Raw genomic sequence first — 27380 nt, 5'->3', positions numbered from 1 at the left:
GGCGCTCGTACTCGTAGTGCACAAGGTTGCCTAAGTAAAATAGAAGTAAGAGCGATGTCGTTCCCATGAGGATCAAAAAGAGTCAAATTACGTACCAACTTAAAAAACACTTATACTTATCTAGTGATCAAAACTGAGAATTAGCTACCGATTATACTAATAAAATCACGAATGAAAATACTAAGCAAATTAACTAACGAAAATACTAGAGTTTCGATTTCACCAAACATGTCATAAATTATCAATCCCTCCCCTTCATAGAATCAATTTACTTTCTATCCTTGCCGACAAGATTACTAAACTAGATCACCCCACATGTTACGCTTGAGGGTCCCTAACACACCAAATCCATTCTACCTTTTACGCATAGAAGATCAATTCATTGCATTATATGAAACATAGAATCCCTAAACAATGTCAAACAAACTGTCTAACTTGTTACGTGTTAGATGTAATTTATGTCTAGCATGTATTCTCCACACGTTAGATGTAATTTATCATTCTTCAATCCTAAGTCTAGCATGTATTCTTCATTGTTACATGTATGAAAACATAACATGAAATTCATGAATGTTGGCCAGACATTCAGACATTAAGAACAAAATTGAAGAAAATGAAGAGTAGAGGATTGTATTACATGAAAGAGAGAAATCAATAAATTAATTCATATAAGGATCCATCTACACTTTGGCAATAGAAATTTAGAACATCATAGGAGAAGAAGAAGAAGAAGAAGTTCAGAGGAACATCACTTTAGACTAGGACTGAGGAAGAAACTCCAGCAGCATTCTCTGCAAAGTTTGCCCAAGGTAGCAGCTTCTCTTGGTCTTCTCTCTCCAGAATTCGTCCCCCTTTGTATCCTCTGAATTTCGTCCTTGGCTTGTAGAGTTTCCTTCCCTTTTATAAAGTGATTTCCTAGATTACATGGGATAGGATTCGTTGACTCAATCTAATACAAAGAGTCTCCAAATTCCAAATCTAACTTAATCAAGGAAACTAATGGTCTAGTGGTTAGGACATTGGACTCTAAATTTAGTAACATGAGTTCGAATCTCAGTGTAACCTTTCTTTTTTGGAAATTAAAATTATAATTTTGAGTAGAACTCCATGCGGGAAGGTAAAAAGGGGGAACTCTCTATACATTGTGGTTCCTTGGGATTCTCTTGGCCAAATTTCTTCAAATACCCATAATGCCCCACTAATGAATCCACTTTTAGATTAAAACCCTTGTTGTTGAAGAGTCCAATTGTTGAGGTGATTCTCTACAAGCACAAATAAGTAATCTGAATTAGGATTTGGCAGAAAATATATAAAAGATTACCAAAATTACAGAAATTCAGGGGAAGAATGCCAGATATTCATTAACATGCAATATTAGGGTAAAATGATATAAAACAGTTGTGAACACATAAAAATATAGCCAATTAACTAGTCAAAACAATATGCATGAAATGAACCTATCACTCATCCCAAGAGAACCCAAACAAGAAGTGAGAACTCTTCAAACCTTCATAGATCCGTTGAACCTTCTCAGCATTCTACCCAAAAAAAAAAATAGAACCTTCTCAACTCTGATTTCCCACTTAACCCATGGAAACCCTCATTTTGACCAACTTGAATCTGCCTGTTCATTAAAGATCCTAGTTAATTGGCCCCTACTTGATCCCTTTCAATTTAAGGCTATGTTAATAACCCTGGTTAGTAGTAGTTGTTGTTTATCTTTATTTATTTATTTATTTATTTTTTTTTTGGGGGGGGGGGGGACGTGAGGTAGTAGTCCAGTAATTACTTATGTAAGATGCAGCTATCTCTATAATTAGCTATGAAATGTTCATCTTTTGAGACCCAAAAAAAAGGAACATACTCTCCCTTTGTGTACCTATTTAGAAGTGGTAGCGATTAGTATTCTGATCCTCACATTAAATTGGTAGTTCTGTTATGCCAGGTATCGTATCTACTAGTGACATATCTGTATTTTCTCTCATTGCCACTCGTTTACTTCCATTCAAGGAATTGCCTTATTATTAGTTCTGTTGTCCCTATATGATTGTGTGTCTGAGATCAGAAGAGTACCTTTTTTTCTATCTATTCACTCCCCTTATATCTTGCTTGTCACATATTTGCTAATCTTCCTTTATTATGACCATAGGATTTGGATTTTTTTTCCCCAATCCATCCAATGTCAGATGTGAAGGACAAAATTTCATATGGATACCTCTTGTTAGAAAACCTATAAATGCTTTCTTCCTTTAAGCTGCCATCAAACAAATAACCTTGTATGTGAGTTTGAGAAGAATTTTATAAGTTTAAGTTACTTGCTCATCTTATTACAATACTCCTTCAGCCTGGTCGTACAGCTGTATAGATTATCCTGCATACAGGATGAATTTGAAAGATATTTCAGCTCCGTTGAGGCTTGTACTTTTTCTGAACATTATCATGATCTGTTTTTGAGCTTGAATCATTAACTGATATCCTTGTTGGCAAGGAAATATTTATCTTTTATTTGTCTTTATTGATGAAATATGATCCTATTCTTTTTTATTATGTTGAAATTTATCCTGATCACTTCTTCATGCTGTAGGTGCTTCTTGGTATAACAGATTCTGAATTACAAGTTTTGGATGCTTTTGAGGATGTTGAGTACGAAAGGAAAACTGTTGATGTCTCTTTGATCGTAAGTACACCACCACGTAACTTCTTATTTGTGTTAAACACTCTTACAAGAGGAAGAAACTGTAGCTTTCGTTTAGGGAGATCTGAGGGAAATCACTATCTCAATTATATTCCACTTACCTCGATTGGCAAATATTATGTCAAGTTCCTGTGTTTCAGGCACTAAATTTTATTCCCCACCTGCAACAATATATATTCCTTATTGAATTGCCTATTGTAACATTAGTTTAGTGCACTTCTTTCCCCAATAGTTAAGTTAACCTTTTTGAATGGAAGTCTAACAATAAGATTTGGTCTCCTAACACCATCATTAATACCCTGAACTTTGGGAAGGATTTTTTTATTAATTTTAAAAACAATGGACAAAGAAATTGTAATCAGGCATCCTAAGAAAATAGTAGGTGAACTTATAATGTAAGAACATCAGGAGAACCATGGGCCAAGATATTGGTTTAGGAAGCTTGAGTAGAACTAATCTGAGGAAACTAAGAGAAAAAGTCCAATATGGAAGAAACTAAGACATCCATGGCAAGAGAAATCATGTTTATTGGGTACACTAGTGAAAACAATAAGGAGTGAATTGGACTAATGATAAGATCAGGTTAAAAGGCATTAAACTCTTAACCTGAAAACAGATTTGGTTGTGCCACTCTCTCTTCTTTTATTTTCCTCTTTCTTTCTATGTCTGCTTCAGTCTGTTGCATTGTCTTCTTTCCTTCTTTCTGAATCTATTTATTTTGGTTGCTGCTCCCTCTTTCCTTCTTGTGCTATTATTGCCTGTCTCCTCTCTTTTTTATCCCTTTCTCATGGTCTCCTTTTTAACCTAGCTCCTCCCTTTTATATCACTATGATTTCAACTCTTTTAATCTTTTCTAGTGCTGTTAATTCTCTCTCTTCTCCTATGACCCTATTTTTTTCTTTTATTATTTGACTAAATCTTGTGCTTATAAGTCTCGACTCCGTTAATTTATCTATTCTCCACCTTATTTCTTTCCCAAATCCTGCTAGACTGGAATCCTCTAAATCCTATTAACTAGGATTCCTAATCCTTTTATCTCTTTTTTCATGATTCATAGATTTACCCCTTTCTCATTTTATTCGAATTATTCTTTTGTCCATTTGACCTAACAATAAAATAATTAAAAACATTTTTTTATTTGATGCTTAGTAGACTTAAACCTTAGACCTTTTAATAAATTTGTCCAGCTCTTAGTCACTAAGTTAGATACTTACATGTTAATTAGGTCCACAGATATACTTAAATAGGACTAGAATACTGTCTAATTTATAAATATCCATTTATAACTATAACTTTCAATTTACTTACCTAATGTTCAGGCAAAAGACATTTATGGAATTATAAATCTACCGCTATGGTGCAAGATTACAAAAATACCCCTGATATGGAAAAAATATTAGTTTAGATATACATTCAGATCATCTTCACGTTCCCAAATTGCTTCCTAGATTGCCTGATTTCCCAATAATACTTTCATGTATTGTTATGTCCTATTTCACATTACATCAACAATTTGGGTGTTGCTTCCTCATGGATCGGTTCCTTCTCAAAACCGAAGTTATTCATAGTTCAAAACATGTGAAAGATCTAGCACATACTTTTTGAAACATTGATTGATACATGAAATATATCATTCGCACCAGATAGGGAAGGTAGTAGATTAAGCTGATATGGTGCTGGCTCAGTCCTTTTTTGAGTATTTCAAATGGTCCAATGTATGTATGACTCAGCTTCCTTCTTCTCAAAACTTATCATTCCCTTCCTAGGAGCGACTGAGAAATACCATATGACATACCTCAAACTCGATTATTAAGTATATCTTCACAGAAGAGGAGTTAAATATGAGGCAGCGGTGATAGTTTGAGTTGATCAAGGACTACAATGTTACCATCGGCTATCACCCCAGGATAGTAAATGTGCTGGTAGATGCCCTAATCAGAAAATCTTATGGATACTCTGCTACCCTCATAATTAAAACACATCATCTTCCTGAAGACTTGAGGGAACTGGACATAGAAGTGAAGCTATTTGACAGTACAGGAAGATTAATGAGTTTGACCATGCAGCCATCATTGATCGTGAAAGCTACTCAAGTTGTGGATCCTAAATTGGTGAAAGTCAAGTAAGGAGTAAAAAAAGGTAAACAACCTGATATTCTCTTGGACCCTAAGGTATGGTATGAGACTTTGTGTGCCTGATGATAATGACTTGAAACGAGCAATCATGGACGAAGCATGTTGCACTCCTTATACCCGTACATCTTAGTAGTACAAGGATGTACCATGACTTGAAAAGTTTGTATTGGTGGAACAATATGAAGAGGGAAATTGCTAGTTTTGGACAACACTGTTTGACTTGTCAACAAGTGAAGGCGGAAAATCATAAGCCATCATGATTTACTACAACCACTTGTTGTTCCCGAATAGTAGTGGACCACATATCCTATGGACTTTGTTATATCATTGCCCTCGAAGATTTAAAATCTGAATGTGTTATTCATTTAGTAATTTTTTTTATCTTAGGGGGTTTTTTTTATTTTTTATTTTTTATAATTTTGCACCATAAAAGTAGATTTATAATTTCACTATGTGTTTTAACTTAATATTAGTTGGATATATTGGAGGATATAATTATGAATGAATATTTTGTAAATTATGGAGTATTGCAGCCCCATTTAAATTATTTTTGGACTTAATAAACATATATCTAGCTTGGTGGTTGGGAATAAGACAAATTTACTAAGAGGTCCAAAGTTCATTTCTCTCCTTTTTTTTTTTTGTGGTACAAAGGGGCTTTATTAAGCCAGGAGATGGGGATATTAATATGCCTCAACGAGAGTCGAACCCACAACCTCTTCACTAAGAGGTGTTGGTTTCAACCACTAGAACAGCTCTGCGTTTGCCAAAGTTCATCTCTACCAAGCAACAAATGAAGATAAATAATTTTTATTATTTTATTATTAGGTCGAATAAACAATAGAATAATTTAAATAAAATGAAGAAGGGGGCAACATATGAATCATGAATAGAGGGGGAGAGGATAAGGACTCCTAGTTAATTTGAGTTAGGATTCCTAACTAGTAGGAGTGCTGAAAAGGACTAAGGAGGAAAATAGATAGCAAAGGAGTCGTGACTTAATGAGTATGAAAATAAAGTGCAACAACAATAGAATAAATAGAGAGTCTAGTGAAAGAGATAAGTTACTGGAAATAAGAGAGAACTAAAATAGAGATAGAACGTAATCAATTGGAAAATTGTAGGAGTTGTAGAATTCATAAAAGAGTAGAACTGCCCCCCCCCCCCCAAAAAAAAAAAAAAAAAAAAGAAGTTTGAAATTGTGGAATATAATAGGGAGGAGATATAAAATGGAGATCCTGAGAAAGAGGTATAAAAGAGAGGAGAGAGGCAGTATGGCTCAAAAAGAGAAGATGGACAGCAACTAAAAGAAATAAATAATGGATTAAGAAAGAAGGAAAGAGAGATAAGCAACAAAAAGAGATAAAGCAGCAGACCAAAGGGGAGTAGAAAGAAAGAAAGAAGAAAGGAGAAAAAAGAGTGACACGATCAATTTTGGTTTTGGGTTAGAGTTTAATTCCTTTTAATCTGATTTGCTATCATTTATCCAATTTATTCCCTATTGTTTTCACTAGTTTACCCGATATACATGATTTCCTTTAGCATGGATCTCTTAATTTCTCCTATGCTGAACTTATTCCTTGGTTTCCTCATATTAGTTCTACTCAAGGTTCCTTAACCAATGTTGGCCTATGGCTCTCTTGATTTTTTTTCTTTTTTTGGTGTCGATTTTACTTACTGTTTTCTTAAGAGTTTTGATTATAGTTTGTTTTGCCCACCATCTTTTTTTAATACTGGATTACTTTCCAAAATCCAGGGTATTAATAATGGTCTATAGATGCCAAATCTTAGCGTTAGACTTTTATTTAAAGAGGCTAACCAACCAACACTCATCCACAGCTATCTCATCCGTTGAACATGAATTTTACTCCATAGGTGCGGCTACTATGCCACAACTTAATTTCTCCAAAAGTATGATCTTATATTGCAATAAAGGGCCTATTTAACCTTGGCTAAGTGATGTAACCCAACTCTAGGGTTAGGGTTTTCTTGAAATAATTCCTAAAGTTTAGGGTTAGCATGGAATCTTCTAGCAACTAATCACCAAAATTCCATGGGTTGATCTAAGGCAAAAGGAATACCTGTGGAAAGGGATATGGGTTGCTAGGGAAAAATTAGGGTTTTACTAAATTCCCATGGGATTGGATCAGTATGGTAGGGTAAGAATTATTTCAAAGTAATATGGGATGAAAAGGAGTAATCTAAATTGTCTTGGGATGACTAAAGAAGTTTTTAGGGATTTGGGAATGGATCTTCAGCAGCGGTTTGAAGATCTTGGAGAAGGAATCTTGGATCTTAGGCAAATCCTCTGGGTTCCCTTCTTCTCTTTCTTTTCTTTTCTCTTCTTTTTTTCTTTCTTCATTCTTTTCTGTTTTCAGATTGCCACAAGCCAGAAAAGAGAAGAGGAGGGAGGCAGAAGGGGGAGGGGGTGCCACAAATTCATTATATTTAGCATCTATGTATCAGATCATCACCAACATTGTAACTTTTTCAATATAGATATTGTTATTAAAATATATTTAGACTTGTCATCCAAGAACTTATTCGAAATTATCATAATGAAATGAACTTAAAAAGTCTGTTGATAGGTATTTTATCAAAGATGGTCATCTAATTCCTATAGAGCCTATCATTAAAATACCCTAGGAGTTTTTCATGAGAAGGAAAAGACAACAATAAGCCCGCAGAGAAGAATAAAGATGTGATAAGAGAGGTACGGCGGGTCAGACCAGAACCAATCATTGGTGTAAGTGATAATTTAGTAGCATGAACGTTCAGAAGTGGTGTGTCACTTCACCTTTAAGACGTGTTCCGTGTCACAACCTGCAGCCATAGAGTTTTGACTTAGTTTTCCTTGCAGTTCAGTTTAACCCTAATGACCATTTTAGAGTCTCTTACCAAAGAAAAATGACCATTTTTGAGTCTGGAGAAGTATGAAACATCTTCTTCTCTTTTCTTGCCAGAAACGGAGTATTGTGTGAGAGATTGCAGCTTCCTACCAAAAAAAAAGAAGTGTGAGAATGGCAGCTTTTAGTTGTAGTTCCTGGATTCGAGTGGGCCCCAACGCAGACAGTAGAAAGATTGAAGAGAGAGAAAAAAGTGATGCCAGCTGGGATCAAAACCTAATCAGCTGGCTCTGTAGTTATGCCTTTTGTTTTCTATCATCCAAAAAGAAACCTAATTAGCTTCTTCTGTTGTTGACCTAAGTTTTCTGGTAAACAAATTTATTAATAAATCTAGTGCTTCTTCTATTCTAGAACTGTTACATAAATTTATTTGATTAGGTTCAGCTGCTGTAGCTGTTCAGGATCCACAAACCATTCCGTCCGACGGTCAGAATTTCTTTGAATATGTCCTTGAATTCATTCAAAACTCAGATTGGAGAAGAATATGGTCCTTGGGTTCCCTTTTTTGGAACTATGTTCCTATTTAATTTTGTTTTGAACTGGTTGGGGGATCTTTTACCTTGGAAAATCATACAGTAACCTCATGGGGGTTAGCCACATTTAGGTTACTACTTCCTTATGTTGTTGAACTTGGCATTCCTAGAAACAATAGAATTTCGGTGTTGTGACCTACCTGTACATTTGAATTTTGAAATGATTAGTGTAATAGGGAAGAGCTGAGATGTGAACTCAAATCATTTGAATTTTGGAATATTTCTTTTAGTTGGAACAAGATTTTGGATTGCCACCAGTAGAGTTATTTGGGATGTGACATTATGTTTTAAATATTCAAAATTAGAGACTTAATGCTATGGTTTGACTGTTCTACTGGTAGTTTGATTTTGATGATTCTTATCATGATTAATTTCGTTCAATTAAGTGGTTGTCTGATCAACGCTGTTGAGGTTGAACCCCCTAACTCTATCTGGATTTGGGTCATGGCGGTTTCCTTTTTTCCCTAGTCAATAACCCTAAGTCTTTCATTGTCGTCATTCTCTCTAATCAATTGAGTCCCCCAAGATATGCCCTTCTTAATGGTCTACTAAATTGTGCCTGTATGGATGCTCAAAGCACCTTCATGGAGCCTCTTCTAGAATCACTAAATTATTCTTTATTTTTATCTTTTCTGATTTTCCAGTGTTCAAATATTCAATATCAATATATTGGCACTTAAATTAAATATCTAAATGCCGAAAGTCGGTCCCATTCAGGGACAATGTGAATAACCAATCCTAGTTTAGAAGTCCTGTTGCCTGGCTTGGATGAGTAGTTGATTAATCAATAACCTTAGGATAAAAGGAAGATGCTGATTCACATTTGTGAGGATCGGGTGATTGGTAACATGCAAAACTGGAAGGATGTTAAATCACTGGTAGCAACGATATCTGGGGTTGCATTACATTGCCATGTGGTGGAAGGGTTGCACTGGAGGTTCACTAGAGTTTTCTAACTCAACATGTTTAAGCACTGATTATCTGATGATTGAATTCATTACTATGAGGTGGAATGGTTGTACTGGAGCTTCAATGCAGATTTCCAACCATAATTCATTTATTGATGTCAGGGAAAATCACTTCTACCTTACAAAGATAAATTCCCAAGTTCTACGAAGTGAAGCAATTTTAGGGAGTCATGGAATGATATCAATGGGATTTTATTTATTTATTTATTTTTTTAATACTAAATTTTCAACTATAATTTTGTATCATGTATCACTATATCTTGTTATACACGTTATGATGGGCCTGTAATATTACTGTGTTTTCACCCAAAAATTAAAGTAAGCATTACTGTCACACTTGCAGTTAGAAGCTTTTTTACAGGGTTTTAAATGAATGGAAGACATTCACTAGATTTGTCTTGTTTGATAGTTTGAATACAAATCACAAGATAGGTTTCCATACCTCAGCTTAAGATTTGCTGTTGTAAGAAAGAGCCTGTATTTCATACATTCTATGGGTATGGGGTGCTAACTAAAAGAGTACGGGTTGTTTGCAGGAAAATTCTAAGACATTACAAGCTGATGCCTACGTCTGGGGAGACAACAGTGATCCAAATTTGCATGGGGAATGGGATTTTCAGGTAACCTACTTGTCTATCCACTTGTCTTTCCAAATTTGCAGTATGTGATGTATACCATACCCCTGATTTTCTGCCAGCCAACCAGATGTAATTAAGCTCACAATGGTTTTCTTTCCTGGCTGCAACCTGATTTGGACTAAAGTCTACGTAGTAATTTAACTTGAACTAGATTATGTCATAGATTCCCCCTGGGTTTCTTTTCTTCCTTTTTTATTTTTCTTTTGTTGGGGGGGGGGGGGGGGGGGCAAAAATTGAACATAGAAATAAGCATGTACTTACAGTAATTATGATGATATTGGTGAAGATAATGCACTTGTTTTAAGGCACATAGCGAGCAGATATGCTCCATTCGAATACTGGTTGGATTTAGAAAATAGCTTTATTTAATACATTCTTTGCCTTCATATTTTCCAAGGAATGGAGGAAATTGCACTTCAATGATTTTCTCAAGATGACCGTTGGTTTCTTGGAAGAACTAGAGCAACCAGAATCGAAGACAAGGGTGGAAACATATGAATCCTTCTATCCGCCGGCTGATGAGAAGCCAGACATGCCTTGATATGGCTCCTCGTATCAGTAAATCCTTAAGGAGGTAGCAAGTCATTGTGAAAGGAGCAAGAGGGATGTTTTCTTTGGATAGAATGATACTCAGCATTTAGTGTAAATTTGCTTGTTCAATAATTAGTAACCTTCATTGTTTTGCTCCCCTTTTGCTATCCCAAATAATAATATTTCCTTCACCATTTTGATTGTCTTTGGATGATTTTCTGTATTTCCTTCTTCCAACATTTGTAATATTGGTGGAAATGGCAAACCCATCCTTGACTGCTTTGGTGCAGGACTTAAACCAGGTTACAACCCTTTTTTGACCCAGATACTGGCTTGCATTAGGATGAGAGAGCTCCCAAAAGGAGTTTTAAAGTGTGTCATCCAAAGGATATAGGATGAAGGACTACCCATTCACCCATCTTCTTCCTTTTTCCCAAAGCAAAACTTCCCAATACCACCTGAAAAATCAGAATTTCGAACTCAGAGAAGAGCTTCTCTTCTCTGATTTACCAGAAGCATACTAAAATTGTGATCAAAGCTAATGTTTTATTTTATTTTATTATTTTTTTAAACTAATCTTTAGCCTTTTATGAAAAATAATCTAGAGTAAGAATTCATTTTCCCAAACGGGAGTTCCACTGCTTCAACCAAATGTTTTAGTTGTCTGTTTGGCATCAGAAAAACAAAGGAATGATCCAAATTAGAATCCAGCTAGAATTTTCTTTCCTTGATACAGCCCATACCAAAAGAAAAGCTTGTAGATGGTGGTCTTAAATTGAGAATGATCATCTGTGATAGGATCATAGTTCAAAATTTCGAACCGTGTCGCCGTGTCGCTCCTTGGCGACACGGCGACACGGCCGAAATTTCGCCAAAAGTCGGGCGACTTTTGGTAGGGGTTCGATGAAAAATCGAACCCCTGTTTCGATGGGTTTTTTTGGTCATTTTGACCTGAAATTTGATGTGTAGCCTAATTTGAGGCTAATAAACACATTGGTAGTGTTATTTTGATCTAAAACATTACCTAAACTAATGTTCTTAATCGACCCATGTCTTACTATACGCGGACGAAAGCCCCGAAACTAAAAACCTAAAAACTCATAAAACCAAATCATATAAAGTCTACAATTCATTGTACAAATCGTAATACATAAAGTCATCCAACCATATAAAATCGAAACTCTCGGCTCGGTACCAAATCTGTGCCTAGGTGGATCGAATTCCTCGACTCGATGTCTCCATTGATGCCCCCCAACAAATTCACATACTCATCCCATCTCATACGATATTGAAAATTGTTTAAGTAATCATTCACTGCAGTTCTATAGCGGTACCCCGAGAACTCCAAGAGGGAAGGAGAAAGCCAAGGAACGGCAGCCACAGATGCCCGGACGAATGACTCGATGGAAAGAGAGAGAGGGACATCAAGCCCCAGATACGAAGAACGGAGGGGACACCAAGCTCCCAGAACGAAGAAAGAGGGGTACAACCAACACCCACCGAAGGAGGGAGAGGGACACCAAAACCGAGCCAAAACGGGGGACCACAGACCACCAAGCCAGGACCCAGACGAACCCACCCAAGGAAACAAGCAGACCCCCGAGGGGCGCCCACGGAAGACGACAGAACCACCACCAGACAAACCGAGCAGACAAAAGACCCCCGACGGGGGCCCAGGGAACAGAAGCAACCCACCACACCACCACCACAACACACACCACCACACCACCACCAACCACCACCACCACCAACACCCACAGCACACGAGAGGGCAGGGAGGGCCCCCGGCGGGCCACACCAACACCAGCGGCAGCCGCAGGGACCCGCAAACCACCCACAAACCAGCGAGCAGGGGCGGCCCCCAGGGCAAAGGCCACCCGCAACACCGAGGAGGGGACGGCACCGCAACATCAAAAACACGAGATGAGAGCCCAGAGCCCCCGCAAAGCCAACCTCAATATAGTGAATAAAACGAGGAAGAGGCCCAACGCCCCCGGAGGGACATCGAATGTACCAACCCCACACAGAGGCGAGCAAGCGAGACAGACGACCCAACCAAGGATGAACAGCCAAGAGATACCACCATTCAGCGCAACACAAAAACAAAGTTAGAAACCAAAAGTCAAAAGACTCAAAACATATGCATCAAGCCCAAGGACTAACATATAAGACAACGGACCAGGCCGCGACACAGCTCACAAAAGACCCAAAGCACCTAAACAATGATCGCAAAATACAACAAGTATTGATGGTTATCTAAAATAAACAAAAACAACCACTAATCGGAAACCAAGCCACCTCAGGGCAAAAGAGGACCACTCATCGGCCCAACGACACGACGCATCAATAGGTTGGTCCAACCCAAATGTGACTATATGATACAGGGTTTAGAAAAACGATAATTAAAAAGCAAAAAGTACCAACACCAAAGACCAAACCACAACTACAAGCCCACAAGCACAAGACTACAAGCACAACACAAACAACAACCAATAACACGGCCCATGAAGAGGATGCAGATGAGCGCCACGGCATCGACAATATCAAGAAAGCGATGCCCAGGGGCGCCAAGCATCCCAACCCAAGGGAGCAACAAGGGGCAAGGGGCCCCCAAGGAAGAGCCACCAACAAGACACATAGGACAGGCAACACACAGAACAACCCGAAATCACAGATGATAGTGAGGCCAGCGGAATATCACAAACCATAAGTCAATAGACAATAAAATCATACAAGATAATCATAAACTCAAAATAAATATAATAATATAAGATGAAATAGAGAAGTTAACGGACCACCCAACAAACCACTCCGATCAAACAGGACGAGGCCCGACCATCTGAGCCCAACGACAAATGTCCAAACTGCGGAAGGCGCACCAACCACCCACAGACCCCACAGCCAAAGCAACGAGATTGTAGATGAAGGAGCCACCCAACGGGGACAATGCGACAATGTCCAGCAAGGTCAAGAATGGCAGACAAGTGTCCACAAAGGAAACAGGGAAGCCACAACACCACGCCCAAGTGGAGCCAGCGAAAGCACACACCCACCAACCGCGACACACCGGAGACCCAGAAACGGGGAGACAGACATCCAGACAAGAAGACAGCCCAACACAGATACAGAAGTGATGATGGACCGCGGGCCACCATCGACATGATGGCACCAAAGACCCAAAAGGGCAACTAAAAACCACTCCCCGAAGGAGGGTGGTCACAACCAGGGGGGACCAAAAGCCCAAAGACAACAACGATAGAGGACCCGCGGCGGGAGGAGTAAAAACACGACAGCACCCCAACCCAAAGAACGGGGCGAATGAAGGATCGCTCCAGGCGACCGGAAACAGAGGCCGGGAGGGCAGAACGGCGAACGAGAGAGGGCCGACGACCAAACATCCAAAACACCACCCCCCCAACGAAGGAGCCCAGGCCAGATGGACACCGAGCCAGCCGCCAACCGCCCCGATGGAAGCCAAACCTCCCCCGATCCACATCAAAGATCAACATCCCACATCACGAACATCCACAAGAACGCCCCACCATCATCAGTGCTCAGATCTGATACCCGAAACCCGAGAACATTACACCGGAGCCGCAAGCAATCAACCCAGGATGGACCTAACCACGAAAGAACGGACAAAAAACACAGACTCCACAAAGCACAAAGCAGACAGGCAGGAACAAAGAAGCCCGACTCACCAAACAGAGACATAAATAACATTAACAAATAACAACATAATAAGTATACAAACATATAAACAATCAATATGAAAATGAAATGCAGATGATATAAATAAAAAAGCCAACAAAACGGCAAAGCACAGGGCAACAAACCAACAGAAAAATACATAAAACCATAAAAAACACCCCACCAGACAAAATTGATATATAATATCGGATATTTTAAAAATAAAATAACACGGTCAAAAAAAGAGCCAAGAGAGAGCCACAAGTCACACAACAACCAACACTAAAAATAATCAACAAGATAATCAAAAAATACCCACAAAAATAAAAAAAAAAACCGAAAAAAAAAAGAGAAAAAAAATAAACAAAACACCAACACAAAGCAGCAAAAAAACGGAAAGAAGAGAAAAAAAAAAAAAAAAAGAACAAAAAAGAAGAACCCAGAGAAGACACAAAAAAGAAAAAGCAAAAGAGAGAGAAGCCGAAAGAGAGAAAAGAGAGAAATAAAAAAATGAAAAAGAAAAGGGGAAAGAGAAAGAGAAGAAAGTCGGGGGGGGGGACGCCCAGCGACATGGGATATCGGGGGGATATTGACATTGGTACCATGGATAGGATACTGGTGTCTTTTCTTCGCTTATATGGTGACATAGGTGCACTTCCACAGTGCCCAAGAGGGTAGGTATGAGGAAAACCTATAAACTGATCTTTAACTTGTTATCTCTTCCCTTTCTCTTGTTTCAGTGTTACATGAAAACACGGACATAACTTCAATATTAATGCGTGTTCATACTTTTTTGAAGACACCTGAAAATTCTGGTGTTGGTGCTTACTGCAGCGCAAACCTCAGAAAACTAGTGCCAAGATGCCCTGCACTTGAGCCTATTGAATAGCACACCTTGGTAGCCAAGAATTCTGCCACAGGCAAATATAGCACTTGTAACCCTGTAAAAGCAAACTTCGAAGGCCTCTTCTGGCTTCTGAGTCACTGCTAATGCCACCCATACCCTAATCCCAAAACTGCCCCACCTTTTCAACATCAGACATTACTTTTGACAATCTCACTTGGAGGTGGTATACATCTAACTGATTCTGAGAGGGTGTGAGGCTTTTAGCCAGTTTTGGTTCCAGAAATTTTTGGGCAGACTGACTGATACGCAATGGATTTCTGGGTTTATCTTACAACCCTAATCCCTCTTCGTTGCTTGATTGACATATGGCATAATGCAAGCACAATAACATCCTTGAGAACCAAAGGTCCAAAATGCCGACTCTCCAATATCCATTTCTCATTGAGAAGAACTTCAAGAAAGCATTTTATAGAGGAAGGATAAGGGTACAATACAATTTTTACACATTTATACATTTGAAACCAAGCAGTACAAATTGTGCACTTCTACTACCTGCAGTGCACCTGGAAGGGAGGAAGATTGATCTTACAACCAAAACTACCTATTGGCATATCCGCCGCCTATAGTGGCACTGTACTAACTATTGAAAATCTCAAACTAGCAGACACCCCAAAAAAAAAACCTTGGGCCACTTTACCTACAAATAATCATGCATTCCTTAGCTGCAGATGTGTTGCCTTCAAAATCTATGCTCACACTAAGACACTGCACAACGGACCTCTTTACATCCTGACAGCCACTGAGAGAACCTATATAAAACAATTCTGTCTGGCTTGTCACCACAATCATGCACTGATCCACCCCAAAATTTTATTCTCATGTGCTGTGTTGATTCCAACAGTAATTCAGTGGTCAAATGATCCTGCTGAAGGGTGGGCAGAGTTTTGGTCACAGTTACGACTCCTCCATGCATTACCACCATCAGAGCTGCTGCAGGCCTGATTTGGAAGGGCACCATTGTCAAGATCTCCATCCAAACTCATCTGCTGAACTTCTTGCGGTGACAATATCTTGATGCTACGAACACAATTAACAAATTCCCTGCAAACATCACCAGAATGTCACAATTAAAATTAAAACCAAGCATTTCTTATATGAATATCTAACTGTTGTGATTAGTTTGTCTCCTAAGATGAATTAATATTTTTATTCCCTCCTTTTTTTTCCTCGTGGGTAGAGGAGAAAGGGCCAGAACTGGTGTGGTTGGTCTTCAACCAATGAAAATACTGATATTCACCCAACAAATTTAGGATTGACAAATCTGGCTATTACCACTGACTAGTGTGTGTTTTATTTGCTCTTCTTTTTTTTTTTTTTTTTTTTTTTTTTTGGGGGGGGGGGGGGGGTGGGGAGAGTGGAGGGGGAGAGAGAGAGAGAGGGAGAGAGTGCTTACTCCCATGGATCATCCCCAACTAGCAGAACATCATTCTCATGGTCTACATAGACCAGCTTCCAGCCTATTCTGTGTCGATCTTCAAGCTGGCCTTCTATGCCAAATCTACGTGCCAAATCTTGTTTCAGTTCTTCATAGCCTGAATAACGAGCAATATCAATAGATCTTCCTACAGCTCCACGCTTGTACACCTGCAAATAGGGCAATTATGTCAGATCTGGGTAACCAAAAGAGGTTAAAGAAAAACTATTATTTGTGAGTGTTGCAAAAAAAATTAAACCTTGGTGAATGTTCTCATCCGCTGGAGTTGAGGCGGTGGAGGAGCCCATGGGCCCCTGCCTAAGAAGCCATTGTCATTGATGGTTGAATCAATTGAATTGAATGGGATATCCGGAACCCCAAATGACTGGGAAATAATTGAAGACGACAGCTCCTGCTGAGCATCCTTGGAGTTTCCACAGTTAGCAAGCATGTCATGTGAAGAAAGATTATTTGGAAAATCCTTTCCAGACTCCATGCACCTCACTAGCAAGGGATCAGGAGTAGAAGGCATCCCCATTGCACCATCAATGTTCACCCCAAACAGAACATTATTCCTTGGATCTGCCTGAACTTCCCCATCCTGATTTGTGTCCCTGAACAATATCGGCTGGGGATTGAAAGAAGACATTGGGAAGTTCTGTTGTAAGGAAGCATCATTCTGAGAAAGGCAAACTGAAGTTGCTGAGGATGATGAGTCCAAATAGTCCAACTGAGCTGCAGTATTAACATGCGCTTGTGAAGGAACAACCCCTTGAGCCTGACTTTTGGATACAGGCAATGCTGATACAGAAGGCTTGATATCAGGCTTTTGCTGCAACTCTTTGACAAAGTTGGGGGCTGCTGCCATGGCTTCCAATGTAAAATTATTCATGACAGTTGCTGCAGAGTGGGGTGTTCCTTCTGGCAATGCTTGGCTGCATTGGGTTTTACTGCATGTGACCAGTTGGGCTACAGAGCAATTGTTTGTAGAAGGCGACGTAGAACAAGATGGCATATCGTCGGTAAGGCCTGACTGTGCTCCACCTCCAGTGGCTGTTAGTAAATTGCTGCCTGCAGTTGAGAGAAGATTTGCTGTGGGGGCTAAAGGAAGTACCATTTGTCCAGGCAACTCTGCCAGCATGCCTGGTTGCTGCTGCTGAAGCTTTGGTTGCGGTGGATTCTGCAGTGGATGAGAGAACCGAACACTTGGTTGGCTGTTCTGCCTTGTGATCTGCTGGGATATCATTTGTGGCTGAGAATGCAGGCTTGAGGTAGATACAGTCGAAAAATTTTGAGGCCCTTCTAACAGCTGCCTTTGCTGCTCTTGGAGTTGGGTTAGCTGTGGAGGTTGTTGCTGCATAGACTGCTGCAACAAGAGTGACTGCTGCTTCTGTAACAGTTGCAACTGAATCTGACGTTCTGACATTTGTAACTGTTGGTTAACTTGTGAGAACTGAGCTGCCATTCGGTTCTGCTGTTGGTTTTGGCTAGCCGATTGCAGCTGCAGTGGTGCTGATATCTGTTGCTGTTGCTGTTGCTGCTGCTGCTGTGGTGGCAATTGTGGTAGAGGTGGTGGTTGCTGTTGCTGTTGCTGTTGTTGCTGCTGCTGCTCTTGGGGATTTTGGGGATTATGAGGGAGGTTTGCATGAAGTTGATGATTGTGGATGAGTGGTGGTTGTTGATGAACATTATGGTTCTGCATAAGAACTTGAGACTGTAATAATGCTGGAGATTGATTTGATGGAAGTCCCTGATTGATCAAGTTCTGTCTAGGTTGCTGACTAATGTCTTCCAGTTGTTGTAGAGGCTGCATATCTGATCCGAATTGGTTCAATATGCTTGGTAACTTTGCCATCTGATCCATCTGTGGTGCTTGCTGAGGCAGCCTTTGAGCATTAAACTGTAAGTTGTTTTGCTGCAAGATCTGTGACCCAGGTAGACCTAACTGACGGGAAAGATCTGCTGCAGCGAAGTTCTGGAGAACAGGTCCACTTAGAGTACGCATGTAGTCAGGCTGCAAAGATGAATTACTGAGAGAAGGATTCTGTTGCATATTCATCCACTGGACTAAGCTCAGGCCAGGCATTACGACATCCTGGGATTGTGGATCCTTTATGCAGATATCATCACCAAGCCAAGGCATTGTTCTCTTGAAAAGGTTTTCTAGATCAGATTCGTCATCTGCAAAGCCAAACCAACTCACTGTCTGTTAGAAATCCGTTAACAAAATTCACATGTTATGACAGATTACCATATAGACAACTGCTGCTGATAATTGGACATCTGGAAAAGGTATGAATGCCTTGCAAGGATGGTCCCAGCCAGGTTGGACCCCATGAGTATCTTTAAGGTCAGAAATTAACCAGACAGGATATAAGAAAGCATCCAACATTTTAACTTTTCCAGCTTTATGATTATCTTCTCAGTCCAATTTTATCCCACGAGGTGTACTAGTCGACGCAGAAAATGGTAGTTGATATTTGAACTTTGAAGCACAACAGTCTCCCTCCCTCATACACTAAAACATGAAACTTCAGCTGACAATTTACATGACATACCTAGCATCCCTGGCTGCCTTGGCCGCTTTGATCTGAGAAAGGGTGGCGGACAAATGAAAAATGGGGCTGCCACAGGTTCAATCTCCCACACTGAGACCCGGTTACGCCTTTCCCCAGCAGTGGACTCATCCCAGCCAACCTATTTAAGAAGATAACAATTATAACAATGAAATTTCACTAATGGATTAAGAAAAACCTTAATGTAACAGTGGTCTGATTATGACTGACACTAACAATTTTTAAGAAAATGCAAGACATAAGAAGAGATGATAAAGCTACCTGCAAATTACGCCATTGTGAGTTCTTCCACCTTACAGGATCAAGATCACTGATTCCTGTTATTGTGCCCATGTATCTGCAACAAAGTAATTCCCACTACATGAATGAATGGATAGAATTTGACTTGATGAAGATTTCATAAGGATCAACTTCGTTTATTATCAGGTTTCTGTGGGATTATCATGGCCATTTCATCCAAATTTCGATGTCATTGCCTGGGAGCTCCAGAATTACTAGAAACTTCAATTTTTTTATTTATTTTTGCTACTGACTTAAGGGCTATTGATCACTTGTGGAGCACCATATCACACTTCAACATCTGGGAATATGATGACATGACAAATAACAAGTCATACAATCCAAAGCAAAACTACCATTTTTGGGTCCCCTCCAATCTAATCATTCGAACGTGTCATGCACAACTAGGCGCTCCCTAAAGTTTCAGGGAAAATTTTAGGTTTTTGCCCCTAAAAGGACAACATTTCAGTACCAAAACTACTGAATCCATAATTACAGATATAGAGAGAGAGAGAGAGAGAGAGAGAGAGAGAGAGAGAGAGAGATAGATTACCTTCTGGTTCCTGACTCCTCAGTTTCAAACATCATCCGAAATCGCATACCCAAGGATATATGGTTTCCATAAACAGCTTTGTAATACTTGGCCAAAGGAATCACAAATTCTGATGGACTAGCCCTGCAGAAACCAGGATAACAATTAAGTCAAGAGTCAACATTTTACTTCAGAAAATAACTAATCGGTCTAACATATGTATGTCTCCATCATATAACTCAGAGCAGTACAGCTTAAAGTAAATTTCTAAAACTAGTACGAGAAGATTAACAAAATAATTATATACACAAAATAATAGAAAATACCGTGGGTTGTAAAACACTGTGAATGGACTGTGGTTTGCAGCTGCATGAGCAGCAGCTGCTAGGATTCCAATATGCATGCTGTCACTTGATAATACTGATGAAGATATATTTGTGGGTTGCCTATTAGCCCTTCTGATACCCAGGAGAAGCTGCTGCTTTTCATCTCTGTGCACAACACAACAATGCACAAATTAATCTAAAAGATTTAGATGCTTTAGAAAGCAAAATTAAGCAGAAACTCATGACAAGAACCAACCAACCAACCAACCAACCAAAAGGCTTAAAGAATATTTTGTTTCACTTATTGAGCATAGATTACCTAATAAATAAGACGGAGTCACCAGCAAAGAGCCTCTTTCCACTTACAAACAAGCTCCAACCAGTTGTAAGCAGGTGTCTTTTGGGTTGGCCTGGGTACAGAAAGAAACACAAATCTTTAAACTGAGATGCACTCATGGGCAAGTTTTGCCCAGCATAAGGTTTCCAGTATTCCCCAGGTAATGAAGGGGAACAGAAAACATTGGATAAGAATGAGCAAAAGAAGCCAGTTGCAAACCAGCTTACCTCTGTAGATATGTCGAAACGTCCAGACATTATCATGCAAGTCCCTGGCTCTCAATTCTTGAGCGGGTGGTTGCTGCTTGAGATCCTACAAAAATGACAAAAGAATGAGTAAAAGCCTGAAAAGAATAAAAATTCATAAAGAAAATACTTTAAATACTGGGATTTGCTCACAAGGGGAGGGAAGATTTTCTCGGCTGCACGACGGGGCACAGAGAAACCTCCATGAGTACTCGTATCACTAGCAGTCAAGGTCTTACAGAAGAACTCTGTTTGTGGTCTACTTTGTTTAAGTGCAATATCTGAAGCAAATAATGCCTCCTTGTCGTACTGCATTCGCACATAAGAAAAAAAATTGATGAATATAACTGAACAAAAAGCAAAGAAGAAAAGTTGGAATATAGAAACAAGACCTATGCTACATACTAGAACAAGAGAATTGTGATCACATCCAGTTGGTTTAGCTGATTATATTCCTTGACATGCTCAAGCTATTAAACCAGCAATGTGCAAGAGATATAGCTTATCTTCACAGGACTCTTTAAGTGCTTCATTGGTAGAATATTTATACATGCTGACAAGCCTACATGTTATGTACATGGACACAGCTCAATATGCAAGAGGGAGAGAGAGAGAGAGAGAGAGAGGTGCAAATCAGATCAGATTCAGAATATACCCTACAAATCCAAAAACTTTGGTCTATATATATAGGATCCTGCTGGGGCTCCACTTTTCATGTCAGCTCCTGAATACATTTGTTGCTAATGTGATATGTTGTATCTTCATGATTCATAATGATTCATATGTAATTTATTTGGTTTCTTATCATTCTTCAACACAAGAACATGCAGACTTGGGAATACCTAACATACAGTCCATTTTAGAAATAGAAATCCTTGAAAGCTTGGAAATGTATACTTACAGAGGAAACAGGCTGTAGTGTCATCTGGGCATACACTTCATCTGTTTCCAGATCTGCCTAAAAAACCCAATACCATTAAATAAAATAATTAATAAATGGAGCTCAATAAAACCATTGAGATCAAAATATATTTATCTCAAGGAACAGAAAAACCATAAGCACCATACATGCAATGTAACATTGTGAAGGAGGCATATCAGCTTCGATGGCAGATTCGGGTAGTTTGGGATGTGAGCATCAATATCCTTCTGCATTGATGCTGCAACCTGAAAACAGATAGGCCTTACTTCAGATCTTTGCAATAAATGACACTAGATGAGGATGCAAAATCAAATTTATGACCAATGACTCGTATACTTGAAAAGAACAAGAATTTCAAGAATGCTTTCAAGCTTCCCTAGTTCCAACTTTCAGATTCATCTTAGCATCATTCACTAGCTTGAACTGTTAGAAGTTTTGACAAGTACATCGTACCCGAAAAAAAAAATAATCACAAAAGAACACATTCAACATTTCAAAGTGAATACAAAATTAAATCAATAGCAAATACAGAAGAAAAATCACAAAACATGTTTCATGCATGATAATTCTCACAAGGGAGAACCTTACACTGGATTTGTACAAATATTAAATATAAAAAGAATTAAAATACATGGGATCTGGTGAGGCAAACATCAAAACAGAGAATATTTGAAAAATTTTGCAAGAAAAAACTTGAAATTTTTGGAAAAAACAAATTAAAAAGAAAAATAAATAATATGAGAAATCTAACCCCAAAAAAGGTCAAAATTGTAATTTCACAATTGGAAAAATCTTGTCCATCCCTACTGCGCAAAGCAGCAAAATTACTTTTGTTTCAGCAGCAGCTATTGGTCCACTCCTAAGTTCAGAACCTCCACAACTTTCGGCAACCACGGCGCACGGTAGCACATTATTCAAAAAAAAAATTCATTTTTTTAAAACAAATTTTCTTCTTCACACAGTGAAAGAAAGTCTCAGTTTTGGTTGAGTAAAAATTTCCCAAAGCTTTCTTGGATCAAACTTCGCTTAGAAGTTCAAAGACAGAAAGAGGAGGGGGAGGATAACGTGTCATTCCAATGCGGCGTACGTTAGCAGAAACCCTAAACTCACCTGTTCGCTGTGACCTTGAGGAAAGTACACCACCAAGCTCCCCACCGGCGGCAGCGTAACGAGAGGTCCGGCGCATGCGTGCCATAGTTCTGGGTTGATGCTCTTTCTCTCTCCTGCTATGTCACGTGGCAAAAGGCCATTGGCCGTAAATCATTGACATTTTTGTAGCGAAAATATCGGATAATTCAAATAAATAGAACTCATAAATAAATTAAAGAATAAAAAGTAAGAAAATGGGACAACACCTTCGCATGGGTTTGCCGTCGCCGGTGCCGCTGCAACATTCGCCGGCGACTTCATTATGTGAGAAGGATTCAGAAGAATCTATCAACCTTCTTCAACGGCTCACTTGACCGGCGAGATTCGAGGAGCGTTAACTGATCATTTCACAATTTTAACGGAGGAAAGAACCAGGAACCAATCCTGAGCTAGGAACTGAAAACCCAGAATCGGAACAGCAGCTCAAGCAGCTGTCCCTAGCTGTGATGGGAAAAAAAAGGAAATTAGAGAGATGGGTTGCGAGATCAATCAGTGGAGAAGAGAAACTTCCCCAATCATTGACTTCTCCGTCGTCCCAGTCGAGAGGAAAAGACAATTGATTCGAAGAACAGAACAGATGGGCTGAAAAAGCTCTGCTACTTTTTGGGTTGGTGAGTTTTCCGGAAAGCCTTCGCCGGAAGGGAGGTGGAAGAGAAATCCCGTGTAGGTGATGAGGCGCCGGAAAAGTCGCCGACAGGAGGGAAAGAGAGGAGGAGAGAGAGGAAGAAAAAGGGTAGGTTTGTTAAGCTCTTCGCAGACCAAATGCTTCAACACTGCCCCCTCTCCCGCCCTACATCCCCAGACAGAAGAACCTCTCCCGGCTCACCCCCTTTTGTTTTCACCTTTCTTCAGAAGACAAAAGCACGAACCCACACACACAAACCCACACACACGGTTCTATTCTCCTTTCTACCCTATGAATCAATCTAAAAACACCAATTCATGTGAAAATGTGGCGAAAGGTCAAGCGGTTTTTTCCTTCACTTTCCCAAATAGCCTCTTTTCTTGGTGTCTCCAAAAGGAAAAATACAAAGCTGAGGTTTCGTTTCTTTTCTTTTCTTTTCTTTGTTTTTTCAATTAATTGATGATATGAGAAGGAAATATATTAAAGATGAAGGTTGTGTTTGTTTTCTTTATCTTGGGATCACAAAGGGAGTGAAAGTCATCATCTTGGAATCCATGGACCTGAAGACTGAAGTGTGTCCCAAGAATAAATACCAAACTTACCCTTTGTTGTGCCATTTTGCACAGAGTACTGGACTCGGTCTCGAACCAGGATGGAGACCGAGTACTGGACTCGGACGTCAGATAGCATTAGGGTTTGACCTAGGATGGACCCGTGTACAAAGTTATGTGAACATGAGGAGGCTCGAGTTTGGGGGGTCCAACCTCAAATCGTGGGATGATGACAAGGTGGTGTATGAAAATTGAAGAGTGGAAAAATGTTCAGAGGACCTGGAGTACTTGTGTCTCACCCAAGTGCATGCATATGTCGATGAAGCTCGGGCGAAAGTTGATTAGCTCGCACGGTTGTTTCTTAGTCTGACTTGCTCGTCATAGGTGGCTGCCCAGCCACCCAAGTTAGCTCGCACTTACTGAGAGGTCAGACTTGGATGCAAAAGTCTTAATAAACATATGGCCCAATATAAACTCTGAAATAACATCACACCCTACCCAATTTTTTTGTGCTCTCTAGGGTTGCTATCCTAAAAGAAATGTAATCTGACTTATATAGTACTTCTGGCTTTGTCTTTTTGGATTGATTGACAACTTAATCTGCTATGTTCACAAAATAACCATCTAATTTTGAGAACCTCTAATACTAAAAATGATTGGCAAAGGTACACTAATAGAAAAACAAAAAATTATAATGCTTTTAACTCCTTGAGTGTATGACTACTGCAAGAAACACCTTAAACTTACATTAATATTTTCCTTTTAAGACACAATCATCTGTAAAGGATAAGATGGTCTTGTACTAATCTAAATCTAATCTAACTTATTACAAAACTTTATATTTACACTAGAGTTCTAACAACGCAAGAGCAGATCACAATTACAAGCAAAGCATGAAGATATTCTGAAGAGAGACAGTTGTATTGGATTGTGTTGCTTACTTAATTGAGTAAGCAAGTGATTCTTTTATAATTGAAGTTGTTGTACATGAGTAGAGTTGGGAATGAATACAAGAGGTTGTTACAAATGAGATAATGTTCTAAGGAATTTTAAAATTTTAACTCATCTTTCATGTGAGAATTCCCTACTTGACTTGGTCTTAAATCCCCTTTAACCTATAGGGTGGTAGCCACAATAATTTGCTCCTATGCAGTGTGAATTTTGCTGAGCTTAGGCCTTTAGTAAAGATCTCTACAATCTGGTAATTGGATCGCACAAAATTGATATGAATCTTGTTGTTCGCAACCAAGTAGAGAACAAAATGGTAATCTACCTCAACGTATTTCACGTGATTAAGAAAAACTAGGTTAGCAACCAAGTGTGTTGTGAATAAGCTTTGACAATAGAGTGGGAGAGGTGTGGGGATCTCAATTTTTGGATCCCATTGAATGCAGGTCAACTATAATAACTCAAAAGTGGTTACAACCAATGATTTGTACTTCGCCTCTGCACTGGAAGGGGAAATAGTTAGTTGTTTCTTAGACGACCATGAAACAAAAATATCTCTTAGATAGATGTAAAATCCACTGGTAGACCTTCGTGTGTTTGGATGTGCTGCCTAGTTAGCATCAATCTAGGCTACCACTAGGGTTAAGCTGCTAGGTTTGATTATTGTATTGGCTCCAATTGTATCCTTGTCACATCATAAAATTCTTTTGACTGCTTGAAGATGATTCGTAGTAGGTTGGTGAATAAATTGATAGGCCTCCTTCAAAGAATAAGAAATATAATTTTTTTTTTTAACATTTGAGTCACTTAAATGGGCCAAAACTAGGGTTGAATCACTTATCTAGCAAAAATTACATGACTCACAACTTAACGGTGGGTGGTCAACTTCAGCTAACTCCTATTGTCAAATGACCAAAACACCTTCCAGTGAAATTAAAAGAAAAAAATTACTAAGGTACCCTTGTTTTTCATACCAACTGTTGGGTGATGGGATTCCCCCTTCACCCATCTTCTTCCTACACCATGCCAAACTTACCACCACACTCTCTCCCTCCCCCTCCCCCCCCTGGTGCCCCAAAAATAAAGAAAGAAAAAAAAAACCGCCACCACCCCCACGTTCCCCTATCGAAATCACCCACCAATGTTTCCTTTCTCCCTAAGCCCTCAAAACCACTACCCACCTTCACATGTTATTGAAAGGGATCTTGCTAGGGTAGTGGCATTGACATAGTGGTACTTGTGGTGCCCAACATTGGATGGACGCCACGTGGATTCCGCTAAATCCTAAGCGCTCCAAACATGGTTTGGTTCGTCTTAAAGAAACATTAGTTCTTTTTTTCCCCCCACTTAACTTGGTTATATGTGCACATGGTCGTTTTGAGTGGCTAGGGTTTAATAGAATCCACATGGTCTCCATCCAATTCTAGGCACCAAAAGCACCACCACATCAATGGCACTACTCACAAAGGCAAAAAAGAAAGGCGCGATTTCAACAAGGATCCCCATCCTCTTCAATTTACCATTAGGATTGTGACACATGGAGATAAATCATCCAACAATCAATATTAAGATCCAATTAAAAACTACCTCTAATAAATTCCTGAAATTTCTCACAAATTTCAAATTCTTCTCATCTTTTTCTCCATAGTAGGTAATCACATTGGGAGAGAAGAAGATCCATCATGAAGCCTTGTAAAATCCATTTTCACACATTAAAATAATGTCATTCCCATTATTAATGGCTGAATTGAAGAAAGAGGAGGAAAGATATTGAAGAACATATATAAAAATGTAATGGCTAAATTGAATAAAGAAAGAGGTTGCGGAAAGAGTGACACACTTAAGTGGGGGTGAAACTCATCCACTACCCACCATTAAATGTTATTCAAAGGGATCTTGCTAGGGTAGTGGCATTGATGTGGTGGTGCTTGTGGTGCCCAACATTTGATGGAACCCACTTAACTATGGTGAAACTCTTGTTGCCTCACTTAAGTAGGAAAAATTACATGTGACTTTCTCCAATATTACATGGAGCACAACATAACACTCTCAGTTAATCAATGTTAAAGAATTAGATTTTAAATGCTAAATGATGAAATTACCAATGTACAATGTGTAATGACTAAACTAACCCCACCATTCTCGTTGTAATTACCCTTGTGTCTCAATTCATTCCCAACCCTTAGGTCGGTAAAGGGATTTCCCCTTCAACCGTCTTCTTCATACACCTTATTGTAAACCACCCACCACCACCGGAAGCCATCAAACCACCGCCCTCACCTTCTCCCTGTCGAAACTTTGGTTTTAGGTGATCTATACCTTTGGCCAATGAAAGGCAATCCATCTCAGAGGCTTAGGCCTCTAGGTTAGGGTCTTGTGATTCTTTTTCTTCTTCTTGTACCTATTATAGGGAAGGAAAGAAATGGGGGAAGGGAGGTTCTCTGAGTGAGATTGTGACCGTGTGGTAAAGGAC

The 27380-nt window shown here is 39.3% G+C and overlaps 2 protein-coding genes across 2 annotated transcripts in view; one reads left to right on the top strand and one right to left on the bottom strand.

Annotated features, from left to right (window-relative positions):
* The window catches only part of LOC149015717 (AIG2-like (avirulence induced gene) family protein), a 34110-nt gene extending 23380 nt beyond the window's left edge, over window positions 1-10730 (top strand). The window contains exons 3-5 of the mRNA XM_089156047.1: window positions 2585-2677; window positions 9774-9857; window positions 10273-10730. Coding sequence (XP_089012173.1) covers window positions 2585-2677; window positions 9774-9857; window positions 10273-10416 — 321 coding nt within the window. The 3' untranslated portion in view covers window positions 10417-10730. The remainder of the gene's footprint in view (window positions 1-2584; window positions 2678-9773; window positions 9858-10272) is intronic.
* A 4476-nt stretch (window positions 10731-15206) lies between these two features.
* Window positions 15207-23854, bottom strand: LOC149015716 (auxin response factor 19-like). Its single transcript, XM_089155113.1, has 14 exons — window positions 22990-23854; window positions 22745-22857; window positions 21781-21879; window positions 21614-21670; window positions 20866-21021; window positions 20695-20779; window positions 20450-20540; window positions 20131-20295; window positions 19826-19948; window positions 19255-19330; window positions 18976-19114; window positions 16677-18598; window positions 16397-16587; window positions 15207-16044 (listed from the first exon to the last, which is right to left on the bottom strand). The coding sequence occupies exons 1-14, from the start codon at window positions 23042-23044 to the stop codon at window positions 15849-15851; spliced, it is 3468 nt and encodes a 1155-aa protein (XP_089011239.1). The 5' UTR covers window positions 23045-23854; the 3' UTR covers window positions 15207-15848.
* Window positions 23855-27380: the final 3526 nt, after the last annotated feature.

Source organism: Hakea prostrata, chromosome 5, assembly GCF_041222555.1.
Source record: "Hakea prostrata isolate BN-2017 chromosome 5, UWA_Hpros_2, whole genome shotgun sequence".
Taxonomy (NCBI): Eukaryota; Viridiplantae; Streptophyta; class Magnoliopsida; order Proteales; family Proteaceae; genus Hakea; species Hakea prostrata.
This window is presented reverse-complemented; position numbering and strand designations above follow the sequence as displayed.